The following is a 17,660-nucleotide window of genomic DNA, read 5'->3' as shown; positions in this document are numbered from 1 at the left end:
TAGCCTAATGGGTTATCAAAATCCAGGAGAGGCCGGGCGCGGTGGCTCAAGCCTGTAATCCCAGCACTTTGGGAGGCCAAGACGGGCGGATCACGAGGTCAGGAGATCGAGACCATCCTGGCTAACACGGTGAAACCCCGTCTCTACTAAAAAATACAAAAAACTAGCCGGGCGAGGTGGCGGGCGCCTGTAGTCCCAGCTACTCGGGAGGCTGAGGCAGGAGAATGGTCTAAACCCGGGAGGCGGAGCTTGCAGTGAGCTGAGATCCGGCCACTGCACCCCAGCCTGGGCGACAGAGCAAGACTCTGTCTCAAAAAAAAAAAAAAAGAAAAAATCCAGGAGAGACTTTTTTTTTTTTTTTTTCTGTGGCGGGGAGGTGGACAGAGAAAAATGGTCTTTTATGTAATAGAATGTATCTGAATACTGGCTAGTCTAAGTGAGGAAACCAAGAGAAAGGGGATGGAAGTGGTGGTAGCTTGCAGTGTAGCAATCAAGGAAGCAAGGTCTTAGAGCAGACTTGAGGACCCTGGAAAGAGCTAGAGTAATTTAAGAAAGTCTTGGAATTGAAAGAGGAACATAACAGGAAGTTAGAGATGTGTCCGTGGATCATGTATGACTGAGAAAAAATTGTGATGGAACTAAGAACTCAGTTTTTAAACTTTTACCAACATTGCTCAGCCAGATGGTATGTCTATTCAGGGGTAGCTAATTAACCAGATGGGTGGTAGGAGGATAAAGAGCAAGTGAGACATAAGAGCCAAGCTGGAGTCGCTGACCATTGAGAAGTAAGCATTTTTAGGGAGGCAAGTGTTGATTAGAAAGGATCTTGACTACCTTTGAGCTTGTAGGTCGGAATGTATACACAAGGTTCAGTAGAAGTGAAGAGAAATAAAGTGAGATAAGTTGTTCACTGGAGAGGAAATTTTGAAAATAGAACAATTCCAAGGGATGATAAGTTTGAACTTGTGGCCCTCCCCTTAAATAGCAGGTAGAGAATACAGATCAAAGTCTTAGAATGAAGGTCAGGAATGTGTGAAACCAGAGAGTTTGAAGGATCATCATGTTGTGATGGAATGAGTTACAGTTCAGCAGTTCCCTGTTGCCCATGTTCTTTGCACTTTGGTGAGTTAACCACAAATAAATTCTTGTCTGGTATCTTCTTAAAATAGAATTTACCTTAATTTCCAGCCAGATTATTTAAATGTTTTGTAAAAGTGAGTATTGATTTACTGAACTGTTCTTTAATAATCACAGCTGGAAATTGCAAAAGATCATCAACTATCAAACTATATAAATAAAAAGAAATAAATGGGAAAGTGCCTTCTTCCCTTAATTCTCTATTCAGTTGGTGAAGAACTAGAATAAATCTTATTGAAATCTAGAGTTTTTAATTAAGAAAACAGAAAGCTCATGTTAAATTTACAGATAAGAGTTATGCCTCTTTCAATATTGCCAACTTTATTTTTGTGAGCTCTTTTCAGTGACATAATGAGCATCCTGTTTCCTTAAGCATGTAAGTGTAGGTTCTTGTGAATTGACAGGATAGAAGCTCTTAAGAACTGAGTAGGCCGACAGAGCAGCTGGTGTGACATTCAAGTGTTCATGTTGCCTTCTAGCTCCTGAACAGAAGGAAAAACACAGTTTTAATTTAGAAATCTCTTCTTTGACTATAGCTGAAAATTTCAACACCAGCGAGACTGGAAAATGATAGAACATTTGGTTCTCATATTTAACTGGAGATATAGTATGTTCTTATATTTGGTAAACTGCACAGGATTATATAAAATTAACTTTATTTTTTGAGCTTTTCAAAAGCTTATTTTACTGGGAAACTTACTGTAAAGATGAAAGGTTTCTAAAATGCCTAAATAGAACAATAGAATAGGAGAAAACAAAGTAGTTTATTTTGTGGGATGACAAGAGAAGGTAGGTATCTAAAGTTCTCTGTTAAACTTTTAAAAATTTAATACTTTTTAGGTGTTTAAAGTAATTTAACATATGTTCAGAATGTATCAATATGAGTCTCCACATTTTTTAAATTATTTGCAGTGTTTATGTATATTTGTGTATTATAAGGCTTAAATGGAAAAATATTAGTATACTTGGTACTAAAAATCAAAACACAAAAAAAGTACCAACTCAAGTAATGTTTTTAGAAAGTAGTCTGCTTTCAGTTATCCATGCACATCAAGAATACCATAATAGGCTGGGTGTGGTGGCTCACATCTCTACTTCCAGCTCTTTGGGAGGCTGAGGCGGGGGATCACGAGATCAGGAGATCAAGACCATCCTGACCAACATGGTGAAACCCCGTCTCTACTAGAAATACAAAAATTAGCTGAGTATGGTGGCGCATGCCTGTAATCCCAGCTACTCAGGAGGCTGAGGCACGAGAATCGCTTGAACCCAGGAGGCGGAGGTTGCTGTGAGCTGAGATTGTGCCACTGCACTCCAGCCTGGCGACACAGCGAGACTGTCTCAAAAAAAAAAAAAAAAAAAAAAAAATAATAATAATAATAATAATAATAATAATAATAAAAAGAACCATGAGTAATTTGCTTATATTTGTTTGAGGAAACTTTTGGATCAAGATGACAATTCAGCAGTTTGTTCCCTAGTCAAAGTTGAGGCTACACTTATTGTCAGTAGTGGCTCTCCAGACCAGTAGCATTAGCATCACTGTTATCTGAGAAGTTGTTAGACAGTCTCATGAAGTGTTCGATCTACTGAATGAGGCTCAGCAATCTGTGTTTTCACAGGTGATTGAGGTGATTCTGGTGCATGCTGAAGTTTAAGAACCACTAATCTCTAGTGTGTTAACTGTTAAATTTGTTCTGGTTTTGGTAAATTCAGAGGGATTGTTTTTTGTTTTGTAAGTACAACCTTGCAAAATTAGACCAACCTCCCAAAAGACAGGTATCATAAATGTTTGGGATAAGATGATACCAGTTGACTTGACCATAGACCAAAAATGTCTATAGTTCACGATACCTGTGTTTGAGATCATTCACATTAAAATTTTATCATATATTCTGCTTAATTAAGTACTCTGTTGGCATGAATTTATAATCTGTACTGAAAATGACAGCTATCAAAAGCCAAAATAGTTATCTAACAGCCCCAGGGAGGGAGGCGAGTCACCTATTCTGCTTTGGGCTGGCATGTTTCTTTATAGACTAAAGACTGTGGGAAACAGGAGCTGTGCTTGGGCCTTTAGGATAAGAAAACTGGGTGGTTTTTTTTTTTACACTTTCACTGAGCCAGACTGTTACAGTGTGGTTTCATCATTTTAATTGAATTATGGAATTCTGAAATATGAGAGAAACAAAATAAATAGGCCCTGTAAATGCACATGCAAATAAATTATTATCAATAAACGAATCTCGTTTCCTCTTACTAAAAACAGATGAAAACAATTATAAAGGCTGCTGTGCCATCCAACCCCTCCCTGCTGACTCCTTTTGACTCCTTCGAAAAAGGGACAAACAGTGGAAAGTGAAAACAAGCAGCTAGAGATGACAGTGTAGTGGGAATAAGAGTCAAACATCAGAGAAATGAAGGCAGCAGAACATTTCAATAGTCAGAGAGTGATTAGCAGTAGCAAAGGTTGCTAGTAGGTTAGATTAGGGCTAAATGTATCCATTAGATTTAAGAACACAAGGGGTCAGTGGTCACCTGGAAGAGTAGTTTCAACGCAGCATAAAAGAGGAATCTAGATTGTAATAGGTTGATTTATGAGTGGGAGATAGTGTAGAAACAGCAAATTTTGGAGCGAATGATAGTTAGGTATGGAGTTAAGTGTTTTTTTCACCAAATGGTCTTTACTGGGTAAGATTGTTTTTATTATTATTTAGACCTACTTGCCAACTTTATTACCATGTTTATTTGGCAGATTTTTATTTAGCATAGATAACCGTAACAAATTATTTTTCAAATAAATGTATTATTTCTTTCAGGCTGTATGAAATATTATAATTCAGTATTATTTCTTTGCATACCCTGAAGAATCTAAGACCCTGGTTAAAAAACATTGCCATGTAGCAGGCGTGTAATTCATTTTAAAATCTGAAATATCCTTTAACTTATTCTGTTGTCTAAAAGGATTTAAAGGAAAGCTATAATATATCTGGCATACCAAGATGGTTTGAAAACTCCTTGAATGCTGTGACTTTCTCTTAACTCATCTAACACCTAACGTATTCTTTTAAACAAAGTGTTAGAAAGTTTTGTTTAGCTCTGCTATTTAAATTGTGGTTGCTTCCATTGTAAAATCTGTTTTCCAAATTTATTTTAGCTTATGGTTCAAGAGTACCTTCTATGTTCCAGACAGTGCTGGAGTTAAAAATGAATGGCGGCTGGGCGCGGTGGCTCAAGCCTGTAATCCCAGCACTTTGGGAGGCCAAGACGGGCGCATCACGAGGTCAGGAGATCGAGACCATCCTGGCGAACACAGTGAAACCCTGTCTCTACTAAAAAAATACAAAAAACTAGCCGGGCAAGGTGGCAGGTGCCTGTAGTCCCAGCTACTTGGGAGGCTGAGGCAGGAGAATGGCGTGAACCCGGGAGGCGGAGCTTGCAGAGCGAGACTGCGTCTCAAAAAAAAAAAAAAAAAAAAAAAAATGCATGGCACAGATTCTCCCTTGAGTTACAGTTCATTGGGAAAGACAGAGCGGTAAACAAATCATTGCAGCTGTGTGATCAAGGCTATAATAGAAGAACAAATTAATGCCTTCCTTATTCTAATCTAGTTGTTTCCCACTCTGAGAGATTTGCTAAAGTGTTCATGCCAAGTTTATAACTGACAGCAGCTGTAACTGCTGTAACTTGCCCTTTAAAGCACTGTACTTAGTCTCTGCCTCTGGAAGAGTCTACTAGATAAGTAAGTTACTTAGGGGAGTAGGACTAATTTTAGTCAACACAGACACAGCAATGGTATTTAGGAGTCCTTTGAGACTAATAAATCAGGCATTTTAGATAATGCTTATTTTCTGCTTTATCAGCTCTGTAAAACTAAAATTTTGTTTGGTGAATTTACTCTTGTTTATATGTTATTCTTTACTCATCTAATATAAATTACTTTTCTAAACAAGCAGTATAGGCTTAATGATCTTTTATGTGAGTATGCTTGTTTTCTTTAAGCCCCTTAAAAAGTGAAAAATGTGAGTTAAGAGTAAATTTAAATTTGAGTCATTCCTTGATTTCTTTAAAACATTTTAATGAAATAATTTGAATGTACCAAAACTTTGTAGAATAAACTCTACCATTCTTAATCTTGTAGTGTCTCTTTGATATGTATAATAATAGACCATCTGCTCCTTTCACCGTGAGAGTGAGATATTACATGCAAACACTTATATTTAAGTTTACAGTAAATTATCATGGTTGAAAGACTTCAAATTTTTAGGGTGTGAATCAGGTAAAACGTTATTGTCTTTCTGCAGAAAGTGACTACATCAGAAGGTTGAAAGATCATAGTCTTTTTGGAAGACTGATTTGAGTAATAATAAAACTCCAGTCTCGTGTTAAAAAAAAAAAAAAAAAGATCCTAGTCTCTCTTGATAAGATATGGAGATCAAAGATGGATAAAGCACGGTTTTTTGCCTTTAAATAACTTTTCGGTGTAATGGGCCATAAATTTAGGCTAAGTTATGTAGTATACTATCCAAACCTTCTATAGGACATTTACAGTGCTAAGTTTCAGATTGTCCACATTGATTGAGAATCACTGCGGCTATCTAGGAGGACTGGGTGGGGTAGGCCTGGATTTTTTAACTCATGAGGTAGCTGTCACTGTCAATAAAATGCCATAGCAACCACAGTGAGAAACAGCTATGTAGGCTAGTTATCGCTCTTGCTGTAACTATGTCTGTGTGTAAAGGAAGTGGAATTCATCTTATGTTAAAGAAAGAAACACACACAAAATAAAAAACACACAATGAAAATGGAGATCTCTTGAGTTCTTTTTTGAAAGCCTGTAGTCAAAAATTATTTTTTAGTTCTTTGTCAGTCAAATGGTGCATCTAATGGTTAGGGTGTCAGTACCAGTTTTAAAGTACAGTGCCAGTTATTTCCCTGATAGTAGTAGCCTCCTTAAAACTTGTATATTGTTTATCCTGCGATTTTAATTGCAGCTATTTACTCTCATGTTTAATGATTTTGTGAGTATTTAATGTTTGCTTTATTTTATAAGTATCTCTATCCATTTTGGAAGTAGACCATTATGAGTGTTTGGTTTTAATGGCCATAAAATGAACTATTGGATTTGATCTCCAGCATCCCTTTAGCTGTTAAATTCTAGGATTCTTTACTTTGAGACCATGATTTAACGGAAAAGTCTTTTTAAAATAGTGTTTTATTTTGATTTTGGTTTAGTAACTTTTATAAAAATGTATACTTGCTTAATCCAAAAAATCAGTAATTACTCTGATTAAGGTATCATATTAGTATATTTGGGTCCAGGGAATAAGCTCTAATTGTGTACAGTTAGGTCAAAGTTGATATTAATTTATGAGGTGGTACACATTGACTTCTAAACACCAAAGAACTAAAAATTTGAAACTTAAAACTTCATATTCTCATTAAATGAATGAAAATAAAGTGTCTTTATCTTTAGAAGATTTTTTAAAAACCCTAAATCAATAATTTGTGTTCATATAGAACCAGTCATGGATTAAGACCCTTTGTAAATACTAGTTTTGGATTTAAATACTTTACTGAGACATGTAGTAAAACTAATCAAAATTTGACTTAACATTTAAATTATTCCAGTATATCAAATCGTATACTGATTCTCTTTTCCTCTAGGTTTAAAAATCTTTTTTTTTTTTTTGAGACGGAGTTTCGCTCTGTCACCCAGGCTGGAGTGCAGTGGCGCGATCTCAGCTCACTGCAAGCTCTGCCTCCCAGGTTCATGCCATTCTCCTGCCTCAGCCTCCCCCGAGTAGCTGCGACTACAGGCGCCCGCCACCAAGCCTGGCTGATTTTTTGTGTTTTTTAGTAGAGACGGGGTTTCACCATGTTAGCCAGGATGGTCTAGATCTCCTGACATCATGATCCGCCCGCCTCGGCCTCCCAAAGTGCTGGGAGTATAGGCGTGAGCCACCGCGCCCGGCTGAGTCTGGATAACTTTCACACAACTTTTGCTTGATCTGTAAAGTGACCTCATGAAGGAAGGAATTGATTGAAATTATATTATTAACCAACCTGTCTCTTTGTGAGCTCTACTAACTACTAGGATATAATCATCCTTTTGTCTTTTTCTAAGGCCCTACCCATTCACAGTAAAGATTATATGTCAGTAAAAATCCACCTTGTTGTTCTTTTTGAATATTGTAACCATTTTTGCCCAACTCCAGTCTTCAGCTACCTTTGTGTGTGTGTGTGTGTGTGTGTGTGTGTGTGTGTGTGTTTTGTAATACCTCAAAGACTACCAACAGTAGTTTGTTCAGAGACAACATTTATTCTGGGCTAAATTTTGTAAGCCAGGTGGCCTACATGTGCTTTCTTTAAAATCTCCCTCTTCTTGGGCCTCAGCTTCCACTTAACATTTTTTCTTACACTTTTCAAATAGTAGATAAAATTCTTTTAGAGAACAAAGAGAAGCAAAATAGATGTTCTGCTTGCTGTTGTATATCAGTCCCAAAGAGCGTTTGTCTCACTTGATTGTCATGTTGTAGCTAACAAGTGAAAAGCAAAACTTTTTTATTGTCCTTAGTATTTTTGTCAATCAGCCAAGTAGATGAATGGAAGAGTAGGTAAAGAAAATAGTAAAAGGAGCTATAGATGATCTAGAAATAGACAACAACCTGCTGTATAATTTGCAGGATATTGGTAATTCAAATAGGTCCACTTTGGGAAAGTGGCTCATTTGCATTTGGTGCTGTTGTCTGGACTTCCTTTTCTTTAAACAGTGAGGGAATTGAGCATGGTTAATAATCATGTGCTTATCAAAGCTCTGTGTCTTGCAAAGTAGTAGAAGACTCAACCCTGGAAGGGCATTTATTGACAAATTATGGAAAAGATCAGTGATAGGACAAACTTTAGTCACTGATTGACCCAGGGGCTCAACTGATGTCCAGGATTGACAAGCACATGCTCACTCGCTTACTCTCTCTCTCTCTCTCTGCTCCACGTGCTGTCTATTGGATCCATTTTCAGAGACTTTCCCCTTGTGGTATCAGATGACCACAGTAGCTCTTCATGTGTCTCTCAGATTTAAGTTCAATTAGAATAAACAAGTGTCTGCCCCCCAGAGTCACAGCAGAAGTCTTGTTACCACCCGTTGGCTCTTGTTAGGTCACATGCACATTCCAGAACTGATGATCAGCATGACTGCTGGGGATATCTGGGAATGGGCATGGAACTCTGCTCAGACTCTGTTGAGCATTGGGGAAGCACAGATTCCTAAATGAAAAGTGAGGCTATTGCTGAAAGATAAGGAAAGGGATGCTGAGGTGGCAAATAGCAAATACGACAGTGGTCCTTCAGTTCTGATTTATTGTATAAATGGGTACATTTGGTGTTATTTCATGATTTTGTGACCTACGAAAACTTCCATTTTGACCTATTAAATGTGAAGACGTAAAGTGGAGGCTGTATAGTAGATATAGGTTCCAGTCTTAGCTGTGTTACGTATCCCTGTTGTTGAGGAATTCAAAGGCATTCAATGAATAACAGTCTTTTCTCCTGCTTGAATTCTGTGAAGAGAAGACAAATTGGCACATAGGAATAAAAAAAATCAGTTTTATTACTTCTGAAAGCTGGAATGGATGACTTGGTTTTTGTGTGACAACAAGGCTCTAATATTGAACCCAGAACTAAGCAATTATTTACCTCCACTCCAGTGGGCTTTTAAATCTTGGGGTCTGCCCCTAAGAATTCAAACCAGAATACGTGAGTCCTACAGATATCTGGCTCCCCACAGAAGGCAGAGGTGAAGAAGCTACATATGTCTAGTTTCTCTAGCAAAATCTCTTACCAGGCAGGGTCATTTCACATCCATGATGATTGATGAGGTAGCAGGCCAGGAGTTGTTGAGGAAAATTCCTCTTTGTGGAAACCAGAGGACAGATGAACAAACATGCCCTCAACACACAGACTTATCTTAATTATTTTATTTGTTAAATAATAATCTGTTTTAAGGTTAGTGTGATGTTCAGGCCAACAGACTCTGGATATAGAAACCTAAGGAGATTATCAAATAACCACCCTCTCCAGTTTTTCAAGTTGGATTATTATTGATGTGTGCGTAGGAGGGAACCCACTTTGCCTAGGAGATGAGTAAAATTGGTAATAATTAGACAAGCATAAGGATTTGTGAAGTGGGAGGAAGCAGGCAATGCAAGAAAATGTCTTGCAGAATCTATAACTATCACGTCTTTGCAAATTTAACCTAAGGCAAGCAAACTTTTCTCACCTAGCCATCCTGAACTCACTGGTACAGATTCTAAGTTTTTAGCCCATTCTCCAGTTCAGTTGTTCTCACAAGTGTGCTCCCTAGACTGATAGCATCAACTTCACCCCCAAAATTGTTAGAAATGCAGATTATTGAGCCCCACCTTAATCTACCTGAATCTAAAAATGCTTGAGGTGTGGGGCCCAGCAATCTAACCAATTCTCCGGGTGATTCTGATGTATGCTGAAGTATGAGGACCATATACCATGATTACAGACATCTTCATAACAATTTCATAGCTGAAGATTTATTGCATTGGCCATTCTAATCTTTTCTAGTTCTAATCATCGAACATTTAAAAAATATTTTTGAGTGCAGGTAGATTGCTTGAGGTGGAAAGAAGTTGAGTCTGTAAAATGGAGCAAGAGAGTCATGAGCAGTGGGGCTGCATTTTCATCTTGTAGGTTTAGATTTAGTGGCATGATGCCTATTTCAAAAACTAAATGTAGCAGCAGAATGCTCAGGACATTGTATGTGTGAGATATTAGAATGAGGAAGAACCAAGGGATTAGTGATTCTAATTTGCGTAGAAGAACTTGAAGATCAGGAAGAAGGGGTTATATACAGAAGAGACTTTTCAAAGGTAGAATTAACTTAGTAACAGACTGAAGCCGGAAAGGATGGAATCAAAGATGATTTAAGATTCCTAGCTGAGCTGATAAGTATAATGGTGGTGGCAGAGCTGTTAAATGAGTGAATGAGATGAGTCCATCATTGGGCATGTTAACTTTGAGGTGATTGTATGGAGAAGAAAGCTTATCTTTAGTCAGATTAGAATAATAGGAGGAGTTGAAAGTATGATGAAGAAATAAATGTAATGCATGTATTCATTCCTTAGACTTTTACTGAGTGTCTACCATGTGTCTGGTACAGTTTTAGGTTCTCAAGATGTAGAAATGGACAAACTGTACCCTCAGAACTAGTACTGTAGATGGAGGGAAACAAATAACATATAAACAAATGAACAAGATAAATTTAGGTAATAATAAGACTGGGCAAGGAAAACAAAAGAGTAGAGAATTTCTTTAGATAGGGGGTCAAAGGAAGACCTGAGGTGGTGACATGTGATAAGTCATATAGAGTATAGTTTTTGACAGCCAGATGGTAGAGTCACAGAGTGGCCAATGAGAATTACAGGAAATAATAATATTAAAGGATCTGTTATGCTTTTTGTCCTTTCAGGCGCTATTCCATATGAAAGATTTGCAGAGAGAAATCCAAGTATAATATTAAAAAGAACTTGGGCTTGGATACAGTCCACCTCAGACATTTCAACCATTTGTTAGCTGGGCAGAAAACTCACTTTCTTGAAGTCTGCTCTTCTCAGTAGAAGAAGAAGGAGTCATACTTCATGGGATTAAATTGTAATGATTAAGTGAGAGAATGAATTTAAAACAACTAGCATAATGCCTGGAACAATAACACTAATGCTGAGTGGATCATAAAATTCAGTCATGTGAAGTGCAGTTTCATTTAATGTTGATGTAATCTAATGTCTTTTGATACACAATTTATTTAAAAGTTATACTTTGATCTGTTATGCAAAACACTTTAAAAGCACAAGACTGAAGTTCAAAACTATTTATGTTATTAAATAATGTACTTTAGCTACCTGATGACATTTAGAAAATATGCTTATGTGCATAATACTCTTAAGATAGATTTTATTAACTTTTAAATATTTTCTTCTTACAGATGTGTACATCTCATGATTGATACGGAGAAACTAGTCATGGGCCAAAGGTCAAGATACTTCTCTGGGAAATGTTGCTGCTGATGCTGCTTTACAAAGTCATACAATGAGTGTTTGGTTTAAGAAAGATTTTCATATTTAAAAGATTTTCATCTTGGAAATACATCAAGTGAAAATTAAATTCTTTTGGGAAACATTTTCCTTCTGATATATTATACTTGTAATGGGCGACATGGCAAACAACTCAGTTGCTTACAGTGGTGTGAAAAACTCTTTGAAGGAAGCTAATCATGATGGAGACTTTGGAATTACGCTCGCAGAGCTGCGGGCTCTCATGGAGCTCAGGTCCACAGATGCATTACGAAAAATACAGGAAAGCTATGGAGATGTCTATGGAATTTGCACCAAATTGAAAACATCTCCCAATGAAGGTGAGTTTTATTATGCTTGTTTTTGGTTCTTTGTGCAAGGAGTTCTATATATTGGGCTTAAAAATAAGCATGCTTATATTATGTTGGTGATTGTATGATTATGAGATAATTATAGTGACATTAAAAATGGGTTATCAGATTAGTACAGGTAAAGTATTTTTATAATAACACATAAATGTTGCAAATTAATTTATATCCCCCCCCCCCCCCCCCCCCCCCCCCCCCCCCCCCCCCCCCCCCCCCCCCCCCCCCCCCCCCCCCCCCCCTTTTAGATTGGCGGGATGAAATATTTTGTTCCATTATACATACTACTGCTGCCTGTTTATGATAAAAAGATTGTCTTCCCTTTGAGCTATAAAGGATGGAACCAGGCTTGGATGCCTCCCAGGGATTTGGTGGAAATAAACTCTCAGATCACTATCCTTCATTTTGCTGGGTGGCTTAAAATAGTTGTCACTGTCAGTAGCTGATTGAGTTGGTTTTAGCTTATGAGGCTTAACCTAACCTTTAATAATTAGCTCAGGAGTTCCTAAAGCAAATGAACTAGATTAGACGGAAGTTAGTTTTTCATCTAACAGACATTTCTTTTAATAAAACTAGTTTTCAGTCTTTGAATTATGTTGAATATCCCTGTTTTCACAGAAGCCTTTGGTTTCATAAATTTGTATTTGTGGCAGGTTTTTCTTTTTGAGAATCAAAAAGGAAAATTCATTATAATTTTCTGGCATTATGGTCTTTGAAATGATTTCAGAAGGTTGCCTTTTATAAATTAATCAGATTGAACATAAAATTAAGGTTAGGACATTTCTGGAAAGCATTTCCAAATTGTAAAGGCAGAATTGGGAAGGGACACTTATGAGGATGAATGGGGATTACAATTTATTTTATTAAAGATGAGAAATTATTAATGTAAAATTTTAAAGTATATTAGTATATATTCCAAAGCCAGTTCTAGAGAAATTAAGCAAAAGTATTTTTCTTCATTTCCTGAAACATTTAATGCCATGCTATTGCTTAGATGATATTTAATGTAATAGCAAAAAGGCTTTTACAAAATTAAGTAACTTTAAATTATATTTTAAAATTATTTAAAACCTTTGTAACCTATGTAATTCATTCAACTTTGATTTCTCTGAAGTAGCATGATCTTGAGGAAGCCAGAGTCAGTATTCACACGTGTCCCAACAGGGCTTCTTTAGACTATTTGGAATATGTTCTTTTCCTGCAAGACCTGTTAACTCTTCAGGGTTTTCTGGATCTTTTCAAATTGGAACCACTAGAAGCATCAGCTTCTTAGTTATACCTTAGATATGTTATACCATTTTAATGTAGTTGGGTTTGATTACTACAAGATCAATCCCAACTATTAATACATTAAGATGGTATTGCATATCTAAAGTATAACTAAGAGTATCAGGAACAGTTCCCATGGACTTGAATAGATAGTAATTTGACAAAATTGATTGCATACCTAAAGTATAACTAAGAGTATCAGAAACAGTTCCCATGGCCTTGAATAGACAGTAATTTGACAAAATTGATTGCATACCTAAGGTATAACTAAGAGTATCAGAAACAGTTCCCATGGACTTTAATAGACAGTAATTTGACAAAATTTGAAGCTTATTCATTATGCAAACTGACTTTGAGTTATAACATCTTAGAGATTTGTACATTAGTATGTTGTTCTCAGCTGGTAGATCTGTTAATTCAGCTTAACCATTAAAATCTCATGGTTTTATCATCAAGTTGATAGGCAACACTAACAGTAAGGAGCCCTCAATAGAACAACATAGTTTCTTCATAAAAGCAATATTGAGCTATAGTTTCAAATCTTCACTGAACTGTACTTCCCCTAACCTGTACTTCCCCTAACCCTAACTTGCATTTCTCTATTAATCAAAGTTCTTGTCTTCCGATAACTGAATACCCCACCACTTGAAAATGAGAATGCCTTCTCATTTTTATAGACATGATTTCTCATAAGTTTGCACTACAGTTTCTTTCATGCTGTTATTTGGAGCGGTGCCTTTTAAATTGGTTTAATTAGTGAAGTTAACTGAAAATTTTGCATCTAGTACAGTGGTTTTTAAAATTTGATAAGGGGATAGTTATATACCCTTTTGACAGTATGTTGGAAGCTATGGATAATCTCTAGAAATACCCACTTACCACTCAGAATTCTATGTGAATTGTTGCTGCTTTGGGCTATTAGATAAATTCATGCATTATTATCCCCTCTTTAATTCGTAGAAAGTGTTTGCTCATGTTCTTCCTAGTATTGTGAATTTAATATTTGCTAAAATTTGTATAAACTATTGTCCTCACTGTTTATATATACACAATTTGTTTTTTTGAAATGATCTTTTAAAAATAATGTGAAGGAAGCCATTTTAAGCGTTATACTTACATTTACAGTTGAAAATACAAATGAAAACAGCAGTGCGGTGGCTCACACCTGTAATCCCAACACTTTGAAAGGCCAAGGCAGGAGCATTGCTTGAACCTAGAAGTTCAGGACCGGCCTAGGCAATATAGCAAAACCCCATCTCTGCATATAAAAAGATTAACCACTGTGGTGGCACATGCATCTCTGCTATTCAGGAGACTGAGCCAGGAGGATCACTTGAGCCTAGGAGTTTGAGGCTGCAGTGAGCTATGATTGCACCACTGCACTCCAGCCTGGGTAACAGAGGGAGACCCTGTCTCAAAAAAACAGCAGCAGCCTTCACTAGAATGTTATTTCCAAAGAATCTTCATAGTTTTAGTTTAACTTAGTAGAAATAATTCACTCAGAAACATTTTGTCACTGATCAAGCATACAAATGTTAATAAATGAAACATGACCAGGAATAAGCAATTAGGAGTTTGTATGTCCAAGGAAATGAACTAGACAGCAAGTACTCTTTTGTTAGAATAACCTGTTTATAATCAGGGAAAGTGAGAATTACAATGATTCTTCAAAGTACGTGAATTTCAATTATGTAAAACCGAAGTTGTCTTACCTGTCCCTTTAGTTCATTCATTTATTGATGACGTATACTTTCTTCAGACTTAGGATATTGATTGTCCTGTGTTTTATATACTTCCGCTAAAAAAGGTGGTGGGGCCTGGCAGTTACTGGAAGGCAGTTGTCAGTGTATAATTAAATCATCACAATTTTAGAGACTTTATGTAAGAATATGTGCATCTTAGAATTGCTGAAATTTTGTAGTATTTTTTAGTATCTGCCATGCAGTAGGCATTTTTCTAGGCCCTGGGTATACATCCATGAATAAAACAAACATCTCTGCCTAATTTTCACATGTTCACATGGGGAGACAGTTCACAAGACAACTAAATGAAATGTGTAGTGTGTTGGCGATACGTTTTTTAAAAAAATGAGTGGAGAAGGGAAATCAGAAATATTGGGGGTGTCAATACTGGATTTCTGTAAATTATGGAGGAACAACCCAAGACATTTCTTAGGCAAGAACCACAAAAATGATAGCTTATCCTTATGATAGATAACACTTTTTTGTGCTAGATTGGCTATTAGCACTTGAAAATATTAAAATAAGTTAATATTTTAACAAGTTTATTTTACAGCCAAAGAACCCTCAGCACAAAAAAGTTAAACAGTTTACCCAGAGTCTCACTCTGGCTCCAGTCTTATTCTGGCTTCAGAGACCATGCTTTCACCACCGTGTTGTGTGTTGCCTGTTACAAAAGTTCAGTTCACTTAGCTTGTAAAAGAGTTGCAATATGAAGAAAGAGGTAGCGCAGTCTTCTCAATAGTAATTTTTGATAGGGAAAAAACATTTTGGAATTACATGGTGAAAAAAAATTTGGTTTAAGGTTCTGCTTATCAATTTGTTCTTCATTTAAAAAACATACCCTGACCAAGTATGGTGGCTCACACCTGTAATCCTAGCATTTTGGGAGGCTGAGGTGGGAGGATCATTTGAACCCAGGAATTTGAGACCAGCCTGGGCAACATTTAAAAAATAAGGTGAAAAAAAAAAAATGAGCCAAGAGTGGTGACACATGCCTGTGGTTCCAGCTACTCAGGAGGCTGAGGTGGGAGGATCGCTTGAGTGTGGGAGGATCGCCTGAGTCAAGGCTGCAGTGAGCCATGTGTGATCCCACAAAAGAGTGAGACCCTGTCTCAAGAACAAAAAGAATGCCCTATTCAATAAATTGTATTTATGTGATTCCTTTTTGTCTTGCCCATTTATCACTTGTTTTCTAACAATATGTTTTGAAGAATATCGTATGCATATCATATGCATGTGATACTGGTCATTAGGAAGTGTTTTGACCAGATGTAATTTTCATATTAAAAACTTCCCAGTGGTTCTGATTAACCATCCTAACTCCTAAAGAAATTGGAAATATAAATTGCAAGGTGAACTGGAATGGAGGCTTGTAACTTCATATTTTTGGCTCTCTTAGAGAAAGCATCTGTCTTCTAGTCCTCAAAATCCAAGAATGCACTTTTATACCAAAATAACCTGCTTCTAACATCCTAACTGCATAAAATTACCTTCACAGTTTTTTTTTTTCTTCTGTATCTTTGTTGTTTTCTTGCATTGACTTTCTTAGTCATATTCTAAATCACATTCCTTGATTCTTATATTTTTACACTAGCTTTTGGTATATCTTTCATCTCTTCGTGGTCCTGTGTTATCTATGTTATATTTTATGTTGGATGGTAGACTTTTTGATAATAGGGTTTCTGGTATATAGGCCTCCAGCCCTACTATCATGTTTGTTATTGAGAGTTCTACATTAAAAAAGGAATTCATGTTTTTAAATGAATTCATAAAAATTAAAGGCAGGTGCCAAGTGGTATTCAGTAAGAGGCATGGCTTCATGGACTTGTAAAGGGCAAGAAAGCAAATGAGACACTAAGCTTTTAAGTGGTGGTTGCTGAAATTAGGTCCAGGATTTTCTCCCGAGCTTTAGTTTTGAAAGCCCAAAACACACACAACCCAGAGTGTTGAACTGGTTGCTTGTCAGTCTCCCCCACTAAACTACGAGCTCTTTGAGGGCAAGTGGTAGGGAAAGGCATCCTGAGTTATTTCCCTTTGTATTCCTAGTGCACAGTGACATAGTAGGCATTTGGGAAAGAATGTGTGAGTTTGACTTGAGAATAGTGTCTCTTAAATTTGCGGTTAGGGAAGGGATCGCCTCCTCTTTTGAAATTGAGAAAATCATGAGAATATTAGATTGTTTCCCAAGAAGAATAAACATAAACATAAATTTTTATGTACTTTCTTGGTCTGCACGTTTTCCTGTGTCCCTCACTTAGAAAAGTCAGGTTGGCTGCTGCTATAGGTCCACCATGATGCAGACTGTGCTAGTCCATTTGTGCACTGCTATAAAGAAATACCTGAGTCAGGGTAATTTATAAAGAAAAGAGGTTTAATTGGCCTCATGGTTCTGCAAGGCTGTACAGGAAGCATGGCATCAGCATTTCCTTGGCTTCTGGTGAGGCCTCAGGGAGCTTTTACTCATGGCAGAAGGTAAAGTGGAAGCAGGCACATCATATGGTGAGAGAGGGATCAAGAGAAAAAAGGGGGAGGTCCCAGACGCTTTTAAACAAGCAGATCTCATGTGACCTAACTGAGCAAGAACTCACTTATCACCAAGGGGATGGTGCTAAACTGTCCATGAGAAATCTGCCCCCATGATCTAATCACCTCCCACTAGACCCCACCTCCAACATTTGGAATCACATTTCAGCATGACATTTGGAGGGAACAGACATCCAAACCATATTATTCCACCCCTGGCCTCCCACCCCCCCAAATCTCATGTCTTTCTGAAATTTCAAAATACAATCATGCTTTCTCAATAGTGTCCCAGAGTTTTAACTAATTCCAGTATTAATTAAAAAGTTCTGGCCGGGCGTGGTGGCTCACGCCTGTAATCCCGGCACTTTGGGAGGCCGAGGTGGGCGGATCACAAGGTCAGGAGATCGAGACCATGGTGAAACCCCATCTCTACTAAAAATAGAAAAAATTAGCCGGGCGCAGGGGCGGGCGCCTGTAGTCCCAGCTACTCGGGAGGCTGAGGCAGGAGAATGGCGTGAACCCAG

General features: G+C 37.2%; 1 protein-coding gene across 6 annotated transcripts in view; it reads left to right on the top strand.

Moving 5' to 3' along the window:
- ATP2B1 (ATPase plasma membrane Ca2+ transporting 1) overlaps positions 1-17,660 on the top strand; it is a 119,370-nt gene that overhangs the window by 39,644 nt on the left and 62,066 nt on the right. For all 6 annotated transcript variants that reach the window (XM_050748572.1, XM_050748570.1, XM_050748574.1 and 3 more), the window contains exon 2: positions 11,150-11,578. In XM_050748572.1, the coding sequence (XP_050604529.1) occupies positions 11,371-11,578 (208 nt within the window). In that variant the 5' untranslated portion in view covers positions 11,150-11,370. The remainder of the gene's footprint in view (positions 1-11,149; positions 11,579-17,660) is intronic.

This window comes from Macaca thibetana, chromosome 11 (genome assembly GCF_024542745.1).
Source record: "Macaca thibetana thibetana isolate TM-01 chromosome 11, ASM2454274v1, whole genome shotgun sequence".
NCBI classification, from domain to species: Eukaryota; Metazoa; Chordata; class Mammalia; order Primates; family Cercopithecidae; genus Macaca; species Macaca thibetana.
This window is presented reverse-complemented; position numbering and strand designations above follow the sequence as displayed.